The 17,727-nt window shown below is 35.1% G+C and overlaps 1 protein-coding gene across 2 annotated transcripts in view; it reads left to right on the plus strand.

Annotated features, from left to right (window-relative positions):
• The window catches only part of LOC145694399 (cilia- and flagella-associated protein 251-like), a 142,513-nt gene extending 125,164 nt beyond the window's left edge, over positions 1 to 17,349 (plus strand). For both annotated transcript variants that reach the window (XM_081770578.1, XM_081770579.1), the window contains 3 exons: positions 2,142 to 2,376; positions 7,493 to 7,665; positions 15,760 to 17,349. In XM_081770578.1, coding sequence (XP_081626704.1) covers positions 2,142 to 2,376; positions 7,493 to 7,665; positions 15,760 to 15,930 — 579 coding nt within the window. In that variant the 3' untranslated portion in view covers positions 15,931 to 17,349. The remainder of the gene's footprint in view (positions 1 to 2,141; positions 2,377 to 7,492; positions 7,666 to 15,759) is intronic.
• The last annotated feature ends 378 nt before the right edge of the window (positions 17,350 to 17,727 follow it).

Raw genomic sequence — 17,727 nt, forward strand, 5'->3', positions numbered from 1 at the left:
TTTTCCATATCCTTCCCATTCCCCTGACCTCACGGTTCCAGATGCTTACATATGGAGTATGCTGAAGGAAGCAATTTTCCGAATAGTTAACTCCCTACAATATGAGTTAAGAGTGAAGATTCGGGCATGTGTTTTGCCGTTCCAGCAACCCGTGTTCACTTAAATGTCCATTGATCTATGAAGAATGTGTGTGACATAATGATCAACATTTTAAACACGTGATGTACAAGCGCAGTTCCTCTTAAATTTACAAAATGTGTTGACTAACATTTAGTTGACATCTTTTTGACATTTCTTATAGTTTGTTGTGTTGTACAACAAATAAATAAATAAATTTCAGTGCTATTTGTTTTGCCTCATACTGTACAATCTTGTACATATAGGGTATACACTATGTTTTTTAAGAAATAATTTTATTGTAAAATATGCACATCCTTGTATCTTATCTTGTCTCATGTGAATGTATATGAGAGGTAACGATAAAGGAATGCCAATTAGTCCTAGTGAGAATAATGAGAAATGAAAGCGTTAGGATTTTATGGAATTTAAATATTTCTCTATAAAATGATCTTGGTCTCAAGTTAAAAATAATTCACATGGCTTTTTTCTGTATACAGGAGATAGATAAGGTAAGTTGTGATGCTTCCCAAATGATAATTACAAAACTAAGAAGTAAATATATCTTGGCATAGCACAATTAAGGCAAAATATGTCGAGAGACTACCCATCAGCCTATATAAAGCAAAACTGTAATTGCCTAGTTCATTGCTTAAGTTTAAAATATGTTCTTCTGAGACTAGTTTATCTTCAATAATAAATCCGGGGGCTGCGGTAGCTCAGTGGTGGAGTGTTCACCTCTAATGCATAGAGACCCTAGTTCGATCCCAGCTAGGATAAGATACATTTGTAAATTATACATACATGTGTATGTGGGTCCTTCCTCACCTCTCCACATAATTCCCATTGAGACTCAGGCATTTGTCTCACCGTTGAACAAATTTGTTCAAACCCTTTGCGAAAAATCAGGTCTCTGACTATTTAGCACTGTCCTTATATTGCACTTCACTTCTTCATCAGTTTCGAAACATTAACCTTGCAGTACAGATTTTAACACTGGAAAAGATTGAAGTAACTCGGTGCTAAATTGAGGCTGTATGGGGAGTGGGGCAGCCGTTCCCCCCTCCTAATTCTTCAATTGTGTGTCTTCTTTGCGTGCTGATCAGGGTGGGCGTTATCATCAAGAAAAGACCAGTTCAAAATTAACAAAAAATTGGCTAGTTACCAATGACTCCTCCCTTGAAAAATTTAAGATTTTGACGTTTCGGAACTTCAGCTGGTTCCTTCCTCAGTGGCAAGGTGAAAAGGATTAAAACGGAAAGGAGATAAAAGGAGTAAAACCAGGAATACATACCACTATATAAAAGTAACGTACAAAAAAGATCCTGAGATGAACAGAGCAGAGTGGAAAAAAGAATGAACTGAATAAAAAGAACGCGGTGTCTATGTTAGGCCACTATTGCCAGCCCCCCATGCGCCTATGTAATTATAATTATAAAAGATCAGATCGTTTATGTCGAATTGCGTTTCCCTGAAGAAGAGTTCAGGTTCGACATAAGCGACCAAGGGCGCCGATTTCTCTGTAAATTTCGGGGGCCCATTCAGACGCAGAAGGCATATAGGAGGATTTTAAGACAAATTGAATTCAAATTATGTCAAATATTGTATATTCATAAATAAAATGTGGGGCCTACATGAGCTTTGGGGGGCGGCCCCCCTCGGCCTTCCACAGGATCGGCGCCCTTGTAAGCGACCCGGTCTCCTGTCAACTGGTGATGAAGAAAAGCGGAATGTAAGAAGAATGCTAAATACACAGAACCCTGCTTTTTCGCAAAGGGTTTGGACAAATTGCTGGAACGGTAAGACAAATGCCTGAGTCTCAATGGGGATTATGTGAAGAGATGAGAAAGGAGTCACCTTTACATGTAAGTATAATTATACACGTATGTTAAAAAATAAATTATTTACAGCTTAGGGCAACTTACATATTGAACGACCCACGTATATTGAAATTGTGCGTTACAGCTTTCATTTTTACTGTTTGTGTAGCCTAAAACTCGTTGACCTATTGTTGCTTTTTCCAGATAGATAATATAATCCATGAATTACGCTATCGCAACTACTGCGAGACAGGCGAAGAGGAGACAGAAATAGACTTTGAAGATTTCATTAGACTATATGTGAATCATCGACCGGCCACAGGAATTTCTTTTAATCAACTGGTTCAGGCGTGTGAATTACTCGCTGATGAAAATAATGAGGTGGATGAGCCCGTAGGAATTACAATGGAAAACTTCCTTAATATGCTTGCACAGGAAGGTAAGAGTTACGATCAAATATATAATTTCTGCTAGTTAGTTTCTTATTTTTTTTATATATATATTTTTTTATTTAGTGTTGTTTTGATGTGGTGATAACTGCAATCATGGTAGCTTATGAAGACTAAAGAGTGGATTAACAAAAAATTGGCTACTTACCAATGAATCCTCCCTTGGAAAGTTTAAACACTTTTTTGACGTTTCGGAACTCTCAGCTTGTTCCTTCCTCAGTGGCAAGGTGAAAAGGATTAAAACGCAAAGGAAATAAAAGAAGTAAAACAAGGTATACATACCACTATATAAAAGTAACGTACAAAAAATTTTGATTCAGTTCATTCCTTTTTTCACCTGCTCTGCTCATTTCTAGATCCATTTTGTACGTTATCTTTATTTTGTGGTATGTATTCCTTGTTTTACTTCTTTTCTCTCCTTTCCGTTTTAATCCTTTTCACCTTGCCACTGAGGAAGGAACCAGCTGAGAGTTCCGAAACGTCAAAAAAGTGCTTAAACATTTCAAGGGAGGATTCATTGGTAAGTAGCCAATTTTTTGTTAATTTAGATTATCCCCCCATGCGCCCATATAATTATAATACAGTGAAACCTCCCTTAACGGACACCTCTCAATAACGGACACCTCTATAATACGGACATATTTTTTTGTCCCGGCAAAAATATGTGTTCTCTTACGGAACAAAACCCTCCCTTTTACGGACACTCTCAGATACGGACGCGGACAGTCCTTTTTCCCCCAAACGTTTCAATAACCTCTTCATAACGGACAGGAATTATTCTCGGTTCTGCGATATATTACAGGAGACAGAAAGTATCACACACATTCCACAAGTGCATCTATCATCAAACAGAACAACTTCAAGCTGAACTTGAAATCCTTTTTTTCTTCTCGCAATAAACTCCTTTCTGGTGAAAATCCTAGAAAACCTTCAATAAGCAAAAACACTCATGTTGGGTTAGTCGTATGGTCAAGAATTCTATACGGATCTTCCCTTCCCTAACAAATTTGTTGCTTTTTCCTCTGGACCTTGCATCTTTCCCGACAGTTTCATAAATAACAAAAGAAACATTGTTTGTTTTGTAATAACATTTTTCAAGGAGCAATGGTTTCTCTCTTACTTTTTTGAAAATCATTTTGTTTTCTTTTGTACAAATTGGCGTGTCAGACGGTTGGACAAAGAAATTTGCCATTAATCGCGGTGAAACAGAAATATTCCAATTGGCCCAACAGTTGCAAGCAAATTTCGAACAGAAACTAGTGTCCGTAGAATGTACGTACACAACAGACCACTACTGCAGACTTTTCTCCACGAAATTTGGTGAGTTTTTCTACACATTTTCAGTATTTAATAATAATATTGCATACTTTTTAAAGCTATTTTTACTTTTAGTATAGGCGGTATGTGGATTAATGGATTTTTTACAAGGTGATGACATGTCCTTAAGAAACTTAGCATACACGCATTATCATTTGCACTATACGAACATATTTACACATCTCTCAACCCAATAATATTATTTAATAGAAATGAATTTCTTCTTCATCCGTCCCAGTAATTCAAATACGTACTAAATAGAGTATTTTCATATTGAATTTTACGTATTTACGCTCATACATAATGTATTTACTGTATATTACTGCATACAATTACCGTTGAGAGAAATTAAATTTTTGTAACCTCTTTGTAACGGACACCTCTCAGTAACGGACAAAAATTCCCGTCCCATTGGTGTCCGTTATTCAGAGGTTTCACTGTACTAAAGAGTGGACTTGCCTCTGCCCCATCATTCCTATTATATCACCCAGTTGAGTCTGTAAAGATAGCATAAATTCAATGTTCTAAGTGCATCTTCAAGAAATAAAGAATTCAACCTGACGGAATGATGCGGAGTATTTAAGTGAAGTCTATAGTTGCTATACAAATAAGGATAAAGTTATGTGTTCTTTAGGTCAGAAATACTCTTTCATTTATTATTATCTTCTGTAATACCTCTGGAATTCCTCATTTATCGATTTTAAATCCTAAAATGGTGCGGAAATTTATCAGCTACAAAATAAATTCAGAACAAAACACACAACTTAGGTGAATTATTTGCATGCTATATATACACAGGGTGTATCAAAAAGAACTTTAAAAATTTGAAAACTCATATTGATTCGTTTATTTAGCTTACATACATGGTTTTGGTGTCATTTTGTAGCAATATATATATATATATATATATATATATATATATATATATATATATATATATATATATATATATATATATATATATATATATATATATATATATATATATATATATAATACCTTCTACCTAAAGAGTTTGAATGTGGTTTCTATTGTTGATGTGACACATCCCATCTGAAGTCTCACTTGCTCTACAGCGTCTTCAGATGTATGGGAATGACCGGAATATATTTGTTGTGTCTTACCGAACATCCAGTTTCAATAAAACACTTATACCACTGATGACAAATAGTAGGCCTACAGGGAGGATCTTTACCATACTTTGTACGAAAATTACGTTGCACAGTCGTCGCAGACTTGGATTCTTCAAACCAAAAACACACCGCTAGCATGCTCGGGACCAGGAAAGGCAGCCATCTTTGCTGCAACTGCCGTTAGCGCTTGCGGTGGCTTGTTTCTGAACTAGTGTACTACGTGAGTCAAAACTCGATGTACTTTGCTACAAAATGACATTAAAACCATGTCTGTAAGATAAATGAATCAATCAATATGAGTTTTCAGAGTTGTAAAGTAATTTTTGATACACCCTGTATATATATATATATATAAAAAATTTTATCCTTCCAATATTTCGTTTTCAGCTTTTGCTAAAGCTATCGTCCAAGAAACTGTAAGAAGAAAACTACTAAAAAAGGTTCATATGCTTATTCTCTTCTTAAAACTACTGTACGATTTATCCTGAGAGAGAAAACAGACTCTGGATAGAAGATAAATTTAAGAACATGAGCGTGTGATCCACAAACAGTTTGGGATTCTCTTCTAATAGTTTCCCCAAAGATGGTGTTAGCAGAAATGAAACCCGAAATATTGGAAGAATAAAAATCATAACGCACAAATATCGTAAATACAATTAGTATTTTATTATGCATACATTTACACCATTATATTCCTGTAGAAAGTACGAGGCACATCCGGAAAATAAGTGTACTAGATTTATGTAGGTTTTAAAAAGTTTATTTAAAACAAAACTTTTACATGGTTACATCAGTACATATGTGAACTATTTTTCTATGTAGTCGTCATCCCTCTCGCTGCACTTAGTGAGACGAGGGGTCATTTTTTATGCCTTAAGTCAGAGAAGTCTGCCACCACCTCTTTTGCACAATTCTTCACCTCCACCTTCACTTCCTCGTCAGTTGAAACATTTTTCTCACCTATGTGTGCATCTTCAGGGAGGTGAACAGATGATAGTCTGAAGGCGCCATGTCAGGGGAATGCGCATATCAGTCAAAATCGACGATCTTCCGTCCCTTTCCTTATCGTGCACGTCACTACAACCGTTTTTCAATTCACGACACCACTCAAACATATTTGTACGATTCATAATTCTTTCGCCATGAATTGATTTGATCTCGTTAAAAACTTCAGACGAGGATTTTTCCTTCGCAACAAGATAACGAATAACGCTGCGAATCTCGCACTTGGCTGCACATTTTATTGACATCTTTCACGGGAGACATTACTGTGGCCACAGGTTTGGTCATACCGACGCGTGCTTGGGCTCGCTGAAGGGTAGAAACTAAGCTACACGACAGTGTGGCCAATATAGCAATAGATTGCCCGCGAGGGCCCTAGTACACTTATTTTGTGGACGTGCCTCGTACAATTACTATCAAAATCAAAGGCTAAGTAAAAAAGAAGAGGTGAAGTAGATCAGAGACTCTTTTTCTTACCAAGCACATGAGAACAAAAATATTACCAATTAATATGGTTTGATACTTTAGTACTATCTTCAGTTACCATACACATTATTAATGAATATGTTAAGGTCTTGTAATTTTTTCACAAGTCAGTAAATCAAGGAGCGATTTCCTAGTCTGGTCTAAATGCTCTCTTCCTCCTACTCCAAATATGATTTTTTTTTCCTAGAAACTCAGGTAATGATGCCATAATACGTTTATATTAGTACAGGGCTCATAGCGAGTTACTTTTTTAACTAAAAGTTACTTTTTTCAAGTTGGTTACTAAAAGTTACTTTTTTTAAAAAAAAAATTGCCAGTAAGTTACTTTTTTGGGAGTGACTTTTGGGAGGGAGCCAGTAAGTGACTTTTTCGTGTGATTTATGTTTTTCATTGGCAATTTTCTAAAAAAAAATATTATAAAAATTAATGGAAAAAGGCAGAAACTTGTTACTCATTCCTCCTCTGGAAGCTTCAGTACTTGCTGCCACATGTGAAACAGTCAGCTTTTATTCTTTCTAAAGCACAGTGGATGGTTGGTGGATTCTTAAGCTCTCAAGGTGGGGTTGAGTGAGAACCCTTCCGTGTCTATTCTTTCTTCTATCATAATAGTCCTTTAGTTTTCTATCGTAATAGTTAACGTTGTGTTTGTGTGGTTCATCGTGTTCGTCTTGTGTTTATGCTTCTTGTATGTTCTTAAGAGTAGGTGATGAATTTGAATATTTCACGGCTTTGAAAACTCTAGTGTCTGAGATGAAGAAATTCGGAAATAGGCCAGATCTGGTACCACTTACTCAGAAGCTTCTTACATCTGCTAAGTCTGCTTACCGTAACTACAAAGCATATTTGGAAAACCTAAGAAAGGAGGAAGCTTAAAAAGAAGCAGTAAGGAAGAAAATATGAAACAAAACAACAAACAAAGAGAGAGGTGAGGGAGAAATTGACAAAGAAAAAAAGGGGCATGAGATTTTGGTCACTTTTTCGTGTGCTTTTGGTCACTATTTCGTGTGCTTTTGGTCACTTTTCAACTATTTACAAGAGACCAGACCACTATGAGCCCTGTTAGTGTCTTAAGTAATGATTAACCTATTCAAGTATTAAAGTTTATTACTATGTAATTACTGACTCTTTCTAATCATATTTATCGTTATCGTACTTATTTTAATGCTAGGTGAATGTATGCCCGAATCTGAAACACAAAATTTTTTGAACATCCTGTATGGAAGACCCCTGGAAGGCCAAGAAAAAACGGAGGAAGAAATCTTCGCCAAAAGCTACGCAGATGTTGAAGAGAAATTGTTTGAAATGGAAGGCGAAGAAAAAGAGCCTATAGAACTTCCCAAGGTGAGTGAGCTTATTTAATTATTAGTTTATTATTAGCTTAATTTAATTTGTCATATTTTCGTATATATATAACAATTTTTCGTGTATATACCGTGAATACAATCAATATAATGAAATAAAATAAAACATGGTAGACTGTATTGTAATTCTGTCGAGGAATTTGAAGCTTAAAATATACAAAACGATAATCATGCCTGTTGTTCTGTATGGTTGCGAAACATGGTCACTTACTCTGAGGGAAGAACATAGATTGAAGGTATTTGAGAACAAGATCCTGAGACGAATATTCGGACCGAAGAGAAACGGGAATGGGGAATGGCGGAAACTTCATAACGAGGAACTACATAAGTTATATGGTTTACCCAGTATTGTTAGGGTCGTCAAGTCTAGGATGATTAGGTGGGCGGGTCATGTAGCTAGAATGGAAGAAAGTAGAAACGCTTTCAAAGTCTTGACTGGAAGACCAATCGGAAAACGACCATTAGGAAGACCTAGGCGCAGATGGGAGGACAATATTAAGATAGATCTCGCAGAGATTGGAATACAAAGTAGAAACTGGATGCAGTTAGCTAAGGATAGAAGTCAGTGGAGAGCTTTTGTGAATGTGGCATTGAACCTCCGGGTTCCATAGGCCATAGAGTTAGTTAGTTAGTTAGACTGTATTGTAATGGAAACATTACACGGCCACTATAGCATAATTCGCCACTGTTAATCTTCAACTTAAGAGCCTGACATAATAAAAATAATACAAAAAAAAAAATCCATTTTTCTTTTGCTTCTTTATTTATAAGTGAAAGAAGATAATGAAATGCAACTTACCACAATCATAGATAATGTTATTCTACAACAGAAAATATGGACCTGAAGAATTTTCAGTGTTGCCAGAATAACAACTCCCCCAAAATCTAAAATAAGGCAGCGACTAGAGAAACGAACTCAACTGCATTTGATTACGTATCATGTTGTCCTGGAATCCTGTGAACTACTTTTTAAATAATAGTTATATTTAGTTTGTAATAAACAAAATAGTTTTTTAGCATATAGTTAATAAAATTAAATAATAATGTTATTTAAAAGTAGTTCACAGGATACCAAAACAGCACGATAAGTAATCAAATGCAGTTAAGTTCGTTCTTCTAGTCGCTGCCTTAACTTAGATTTTGGGGGAATTGTTATTCTGGCAACACTGTAATTTCTATGGATGGCAACACTGAACATTCTTCAGGTTCATATTTTCTGTTGTAGAATAACATGGACTGTGGTAAGTTGCATTTCATTATTTCCTTTCACTTATGAAAAACAAACAAAAGAGAAAGGGTAAATTTTGTATTATTTTTAGTATGTCAGGCTCTTAAGACTGATTTTCAGTTCTTTTAGGCAGCGTTATTAATTTGTTACTGCATTCCCTTTTATGGTGTTGATAGTGCTACATGAGCTTTTATGTAATGATACCATTTTTAAATTTGATTCTTCGCCTCTGCTCCTTCTTCTAATCTTGTCAGCAGAACTAGAGGAATTTTGAAAATAATTACAATAAAATAATAGCTAAATAATAAAATCTAAAAAAAAATAAATAAAATAAAAAATAAAAAAAAATAAAATAAAAATAAGATACTAACTAAAATATAAAAATTTCCTTAAACCAAGTATTTCTTTTACAAACACGTTATAAGCAATCGCGGTCCAGAGTTCATCATCACAAGCTCTCAAAAGAGGGAAATCAAAATAAATTTATCTTCGTTTTCGTTCTCCGCTATCAGTACTATGTCATTAGCGGACCTTATTGTGCTGAAAACCTGACCACTTACATGTACGCCTTTCTCGTTTTTATCAAAGAATTCTTTCCTAGCCTCTTCTATATAACCGTTGAACAGAAGAGATGAAAGTCCATATCCTTGCCTTACTCCTTTACTTATCCTTGTTTCCTTCTGATCTCTTCCTATAACAGCTGTCTGGTTCCTATAAAGTTGGTATATATTCTTCTGTTTCTGTAATCCACTTTCAAATTCTTCAATGCTCTGAACATGATATTCCAATCTACGTTGTCAAAAGCTTTCTCTATATCTATAAATACTATCACAATTGGTTTGTTTATTCTGATGTGCTGCTCCATGATCAACCGTAGACTCAGTACTGCTTCCCTTCTTCCCCTTTTCCTCCTTAATCCAATCTGGTTCTCCGATAGCCGTTCTTCGATTTTTCCTTCTATTCGTTGTGCGATAATACGTTGCTGAAGTCGTCTGCTGTGAATTTTACTGGACGCAGCCATATTGGTTACAAACAATTTGTTGCTAAGGTGTTTGCTAAGGCAGTTTCACTGGCGCTGTATGTGGCAGCTGTGAGTCTTGTGAAAGACGAACTTAAATTATGAAAAAAGGCTACATTTTCACGATTAGCAGTGAATATATTTACTTTATACGTATAGGAAGGCTATATTTATCATAATATGAAACAAAATTACATTTTAATTCCTTCAGTCGCCAATAACTTGCTGGACAACAAGTGAGTGAGAATCCCAAGTATGTACATGAGCGCCCCTTAATAGTAATTTTAGATTGAGTTTAAAATTAAAATTATTGAAAATTGTTATGCTATATACTTGTGTCATATTGTTTGTTTAGCTTCAGTGAAAATGTTTAATATGGAAGAAACTTGATTGTTATAAAATTAGTGATCAGATATTCGGAACAAAGGAGTACAGCACTAGAATAACTAATGCATTTTAAAGCATACAATTACGAATATATAATCTCAGAAACTTAGCATCTTCGTGGAAATAATTTCCTAATTTATTCTTCATTCTTTTGTTAGCGGGTGTCCATTCTTCGCTTGGCACTGGTAAAGTTCAAATGCGTCACCAGAAATAATTAAATAATTTAAAAGGTATATCTCTCTAACTATCCTATATAATGTCCTAATGTTATCTGAATTATTTTCTTTGCGTCTACCACAAACGACGTACAGATTTGTAACATGCCAGCATATACATGTATTAAAACTCATAAGTAGAACACGTACCAACTTATGCTGGGTGGTCACTTCACGTAACACTACATCTATGATAATTAAGAGCAGCTTGAAGCTCGAACGCATGTAAGGATGCATCTGTCGGGAGCAGGCGGATCAGTGAAGTTGGATATGCGTGAAAGAAAGACAGGTACGGAAAGCGTACACTAGCCAGGGCTAGTAATCACTACAAGTGGATTTGCATTTCAATTTCTTAGTAACCATGGCACATTTTTAACGCTGTTTCTACGTCCTCCCTCTACATAAATAATTTTCTTGCACAGAAGTATTTTCGTAGATTAGACAAATTTTACACCTACATTTTCAAATAATGATCCTGTATTTTTCATGTGTACTTAGCGTAGATCGATAGAATGGAGCAATTATATTTTATGTCAAACGGGATGAGACAAATTAACAAGTCTGGTTTAAACTTTACTATATTGCCTGTACTATACTCTGACCAAAATTCATATGTGGTAAGGTACGCTTAGGTTAGCTTGTGATTACTTAAATGCGGTTGTCTTACATATATGTGTAATGCCGATTTACCAATTTTAAAATCATCCATTGCCTGTAAATCTCAATTGTATCAAGAGTTTCAAATTTTTACACATATATGTAACCACAAAGGTAAAATTGTTATCGAACTTACGCTGGTGAGGATCGGAAAGAGCGGAAGAAGGCGAGTATCACACTCCATGCTGGGGCAGGCACTGTTCGAAGATTATAGTATGCCTTTAAACGTGTGATTCAATTATCAGTTTTCGAAGTAACAATTTTAGTGTTCTGAGTATTAATATATATTAAACAGTGAAATTAGCCTAAAAATGTCACAAACAAACAAACGATAGAGCAAGGGAGCTTTGTTAAAAATATATGTATTTTAATTTCTTTCTGGAAGAATATGCAAGGAGAGAAAGTGTTCTTCAAAAAGATTGAGATATATCTGTTCGCCCAATAAGTAATTAATCATTATATCGCTTGTTGTACAGTGTGGCTTTGTTTTTGTTTCTCTTTAATATGTTATATAGTACAATATTTCTAATTTCATTCTTGAAAGAAAGAAAGAAAAGAAAAAACATTGCATGTACCTCTTAAACTCTTATGGTTATATCAGAAAACGAAACAAATCATTTTCATAGGCGAGTACCATGTAAACTTCTTCATATAACCCACTCAAAACTGGTTTGTTTGTAACCAGCTAGCTGAACAGAAAGCGGAAATGACGTTTACTTCACCAGCGTATTTCGCACAATATTTTTGATGCATGGGAAAGCAAGCTTAACGTTCTGTGTTCTTCGCATTTGCGTGCGCCTCTTCTCTTCGGGATGGGCACCAATATGCTTTTCTCGAAGTCTCTTGGTATTTTTCCCGACATGTACATTTCATTAATGAGATTAAATACTTTCTTCTTTGTTGCCATTCCAAGATTCTTAATCACTTCCGTTGGTATTTGATCTATTCGTGGGGCTTTACCATGTTGCATTTTCTCCAAAGCATTGTCAAATTCGCACTGTAAAATTCATGGTCCTAATTCATTTTCATCGACGTCTTCTTCCTTCTCTATCTCTTCTTCGTTCTCTCTGTCTCCTTTGTAGAGTTCTTCAATGTATTCCTTCCATCTTCTTGTTATCTGCTCCTCTTCTATTAGCGTTGTTCCGTATTTGTCTATGATAATGTCTGTGCGTTTCTTTTTCTCACCGAACTGTTTTCTAACCTTTCTAATGCCGTTTCGCCCTTGACAATATTTTCCTCAATTTCTTTGCACAAGTTGTTTATCCAGTTTTCTCTGGCCTTCTTTACTTCTCTGTTGATGTAATTTCTGCACCTTCTGCATTCATCATCTTTGTTATCTTGAACTATCTTCTTTTCTCCAACATTTCCAATATTCTGCTGTTATCCACGGTTTATATTGTGTTCTCGATTCTCTTCCTACGTACTCGTCGGCTGCTTGTAAAATCCTTGCTTTCATGGCTTCCCATTTCGAGTTGATGTCATCACCTGCTAAAGCTACCTTAGACGTCTCTTTGTCTGTCGCTGTTGCAAATTCCTTTTTCGTGTTTTTATCCCTTCTTAGCTCGTGTTCCGTCTTTTGTTTAGTGCTACCACTCTTTTCTTCTTTAGTCGGAGTTCGCTCTTCATCAAAACTAAATAATGGTCTGAGTCAACGTCTGCGCCTGGGTAACTCTTACTGTTCTTCACTTGAATTCTAAATGCTTGTCGGACCAGTATATAGTCTATTTGGTATCTTCGTTTGTCTACTACTGGCTTTGTCCATATGTATCTTCTTCTTAGTGGTTGTTCGAAGAGAGTATTTGTTACAGTCAGATTATGGCTTTTGCAAAACTCAACTAGTCGTGCACCTTTTGCATTCCTTTCTCCTAGGTCAAAATTCCCAGTTACATTCTCTTCTTTGCTTTCGCCGACTATTGCGTTCCAGTTACTCATTATGATTAAATTGGCCTGGTCTTAAATTTTCATCAATACTTCTATTTGCTCATAGGTTTCTTCTACTTCCTAATCTGTGTAGCTTGATGTAGGCATATATACTTGCATTATCTTCATATTTCTCGGTTCTTCAACATTACTATCCTTTCATTGTATCTCCAGCTGCCTACAACTTTCTGTCCTATCTTCTTGCGACTCCTGCTGTACCGTTTACAGCCCCTGAATAGATCATTCTGAAGTTCCCGCTCCACATGTCTCCTCCTTCAGGCCACCTAACTTCGCTGATTCCTAAGATCTTCATGCATTCCATTCAGTGTTGAATTCAGACATTTACACCCGGGGGGAATGTCAACTGCTCGGGGGAGGGTTATTTTTCTGTATTTTTTTCAAGAAAGCAGCATATTTAACAATTCCATTCACATACACATCTTACCTAATATTGAGACTAATTGCTGATAAATATTCAATGAGATTATAATTTTAAGAAAACAATCGTTTGATTTCATCTAAAACATTAAATAAAGACTGGCAAAAATAGTTTACACTAAACTTTAACTGCTATTTACAGTAACTATTTTTATTATTTCCTATATTCAGTAATTACTGTTTGTTACTAATGTAAAAATTTTTAAAAAGATTTAAATTAACTGAAATATTTTTTCTCCTAAAACAAACATACTTAGGAATATCTTAATAAAAAGTTATCATTCTTTCTCACACTTCTGATTCTAAATCAAACATATTAGCCTTGGTTTCTTCACTGCATATACATCAATAGTTTAGTTGACGAAATCTTCAGTAGGATTAGTGCCGTGTCGTGGAAAATCAGCGCTTGGCGCGAGAGTATACGACGGCATCCCCGTATATATGAGTGAGGTCGACAGACCAGCCGCCAAAGGTGGGAAAATTTTAAAAAGTAAACCCTGCTTTTCCTTGATTTTGAGCACTTTTCATTACTTTTTTCCTTTCATTTTATATATGTCCACATGTATTTCATTCCTCTGTTTTTCTTTCCTTCTTTTCTTTTCTTTTTCCCTCCCGAATTTTTCACCCCTTACTTCGGCGCCCGGGGCCGTCGCCCCGCTTGCCCCTCCCCCATGGAACGGCACTGAGCAGGATCTTGGCCACCTTCAATAGCAATCTTTCACTTATATACTATTATCATATTGATAAATTCTATATAAGTCTCTAATCAAGGAGGGATAACTGTTCCTCCCTGATCCCTCTAAATGACGCCCACTGAATCTCACCCTTTAACTGAATTATTTTTAATTAAAGAAAGATGTGTTTACTTTAACAATCGTAAAACACATTTACGTCTGTTACTTCCGATGCGAGAAATGGGATTTAGGCGCCCTATTTCAAATAATGTAGGAACTGTATATTTTCAAGAACTGAAGTCTGCTGACATGAGAGATTATATGGAATGATCGAAAGATCTTCCCTATCTTTCCTTTCGTATCTCAACCTGTGCTAGTGCTACCTACTAATATATAATATAGGGCGAGAGTATAGTACCTACTAAAATACAAACCTTTCTTCAACAGTTAACAATTTCATGTTCTGCCAAACTCAGTCATAGCGTTAAGAAATACAAGTTTTATTCACTATTTGGTATTCTATCTTAGATGTTACATGTTAACATTTATATAGAATGGGTCTGCGTCATTTATATGTATATTGAGAGATCGGATTTCGTCTGCACGTACACGGACAGAAAAGCAAATAATTGGGTGAAGTAATTTCTACATTTTGTGACAGAAATTTTGGGAGTTTCTCCGGGGGGGAATGAATTTTCTTCGGGGGGAGATTCCCCCCGGGCTACCCCCTGAATTCAACCCTGATTCCATTTATTTCTTCAGGTTTTACAGTTGTCTACACTGTAACAGCGATCGCATATTCCAGGTTCCTATCCTGCAGGGGTTTCGTTTGATGAAGAACGAGAAGACATCCTGCTTTGTTTCCCTCATCTGCCCTGGACGACCATCTGTGAAACAGTAGTGTCGTATTCCCTAATATTACATTTTCTTATTTTTCTTTCCATGTTGTTCTCTAGGTACTGAGTAAAGTGGTGGTGTCCCAAGTTCATCCACCTCACAGTAAAAGAGCCATAGAGGACATCCTGTCCCTGCCTGTTTTTGACCACATCTGAGCTTTACCCATGTCAGTCTCAGTGTGGTAATATTAGAGCTGCTACCCACTACCATAATCTCTCTCTTCGTCTAGCTCCTGTCCCTAAAGACCTGTCCGGCATGGGAAGCCCTCTGATAGCGAGCTATCTCCTGCATAGCTCTTGGGATCATTAGAGCGCGCAAGCCCCCCACCGCAGCAAGGTGGAGATATTATCGAAGGGGTATTGAACATATAATAATAATAATAAAGTTTATTTGTAGGCATCTACTTTTTCCACAAGATTGTATTTTGTCGTGCGTTATCTTCCTTCACTTACTTGACCGTACACAGTGATTAAAACTAGGAATGAAACCATTCCTATGTAACTTGATTTTTTACTCACCCTATCTTTCTTCTCCCCTGCTAGCATCTTAAATATTGACCAAGTTATACTTCTGCTTCTACAATCTAGAATAGTGATGTGAGTTGTTCTTATGTTTTCGTTTCTCTTTCTTATCTAAATAGATCCTTGGATGTTATGAATTTCCTTCTGTGATCATGGGAATTTCTCCTGAGGATTACGCTGCAGAAGAAGAAAAAGAACAAGATGAAAAAGAAAAGGAAGGAGAAGAAGAAGATGAGGACGAAAGAAGTACCTTAGCTCTTCGCGATCAGTTTTCTGGGGCCAAACTTTAAAGATCAGATGCAAGTTTTAAGTTATAAGAACTTATGTCAGTATTATTTTCGATACTTTTTGTTTTTACTTAGAATGCGCGGTTTTATTTCTTCTTACGCTTGGAAATATTGGCTTAATGGTAACCAATCACCTACTATATACTAGTATCCAGACAAGGTTATTGCATTGAGATCTAGTTCTAGAAACGAGTACTTAGTCACTGTCGTTTTAAATATGAGATTTGTATATTTAATTTCTTTCAGATTTTTTTTCCCCTGAGGAATATGATTGTAACAATAAGTTATATTTATTCGTAAGTTAAGAAGATGTAGATACTGGGAAATCCAATTCGTTGTGTAAAGAAAGTACAAAAATGTTGTCTTTACTGTTTATTGAAACTAATTAAATATTGACCTCAGACTTTCAGAACTTTTAGTTTAGAAATATTGACCTCGGACTTCCAAAACTTTTAGTTTATAAATATTGACCTCGGATTTCCAGAACTTTTAATTTATAAATATTGACCTCGGACTTCCAAAACTTTTAATTTATAAATATTGACCTCGGACTTCCAAAACTTTTAGTTTATAAATATTAACATCGGACTTCCAAAACTTTTAGTTTATAAATATTAACATCGGACTTCCAAAACTTTTAATTTATAAATATTGACCTCGGACTTCCAAATCTTTTAGTTTATAAATATTGACCTCGGACTTCCAAATCTTTTAGTTTATAAATATTGACCTCGGACTTCCAAAACTTTTAGTTTATAAATATTAACCTCGGACTTCCAAAACTTTTAATTTATAAATATTGACCTCGGACTTCCAAAACTTTTAGTTTATAAATATTGACCTCGGACTTCCAAAACTTTTAGTTTATTTCGGATACGGTGCTAAGTTAAACATTGCTGGAAACTCACGAGTCTTACCAGATTTCTGTTAACCAAATTAGATTCCCAGGATATTTTGATAATGTTTACAGGATTGTATAGTCTTCAGTTCTTAGTACAATTTTACTTATTTATATTTTAGTTCCATATTCCACAATGATAAAAAAGACATACATAATTATGAAGTAATTGGTATGTAGTCGAATTCGATGAAAAACATTCAGTGAAATCTTACGCAAATGCGTTTAGTTAATCCTGCAATAATGTAAGGGTGCAAAATATGCGATAGAAACTCAACTGATTGTACTATTGACAATAAAGTATATTTAATTTAGAGTTTTGTAGAATATAGAAATATTTATGAAGTAATGAATTTGTTATTGCTTTAAATTTAACATTGTTTTTTGTAAACATTTCCTCATATTATTTATATTATTTATCAGATCATATTTGTATAATATATTTTTATATGTATACTTTCGTGTTCTACACATCTGCAAAATAGTTTTTTTTTTTTTAACACGACGTCTACTGATATATTTTTAATAAATGTAATATAATGTTTTAAATAAAGACACTACATGAAGCAAATATTTGTTGTTTAATATTCTCATATGCCCATCTTGTTACTGAACAAGTGTAACGTAAGATTGAGTTATTTACTACAATAGAAAGGATTGTATCTGTATGATGTCTTACTTTTTAGATATGTAGTACCAATATATTTTAATTAGACATCGGATTTTTATGCAAATGCATGCATATTCTATTTGTTTATATGCATCTCTGTTAAACTTGGCAGGAGTTTTTAACAACAGTAATACAGCTCGAATTTGAAGTTTCATAGTGCATATAAATGCATATTTCATAGGTGAAATAATATATTAGTGCTTAAGAGCATATTTAACATATTCTATGTTTT

Source organism: Thermobia domestica, chromosome 9 (genome assembly GCF_964235325.1).
Source record: "Thermobia domestica chromosome 9, izTheDome1.hap1.1, whole genome shotgun sequence".
In the NCBI taxonomy this organism is placed as follows: Eukaryota; Metazoa; Arthropoda; class Insecta; order Zygentoma; family Lepismatidae; genus Thermobia; species Thermobia domestica.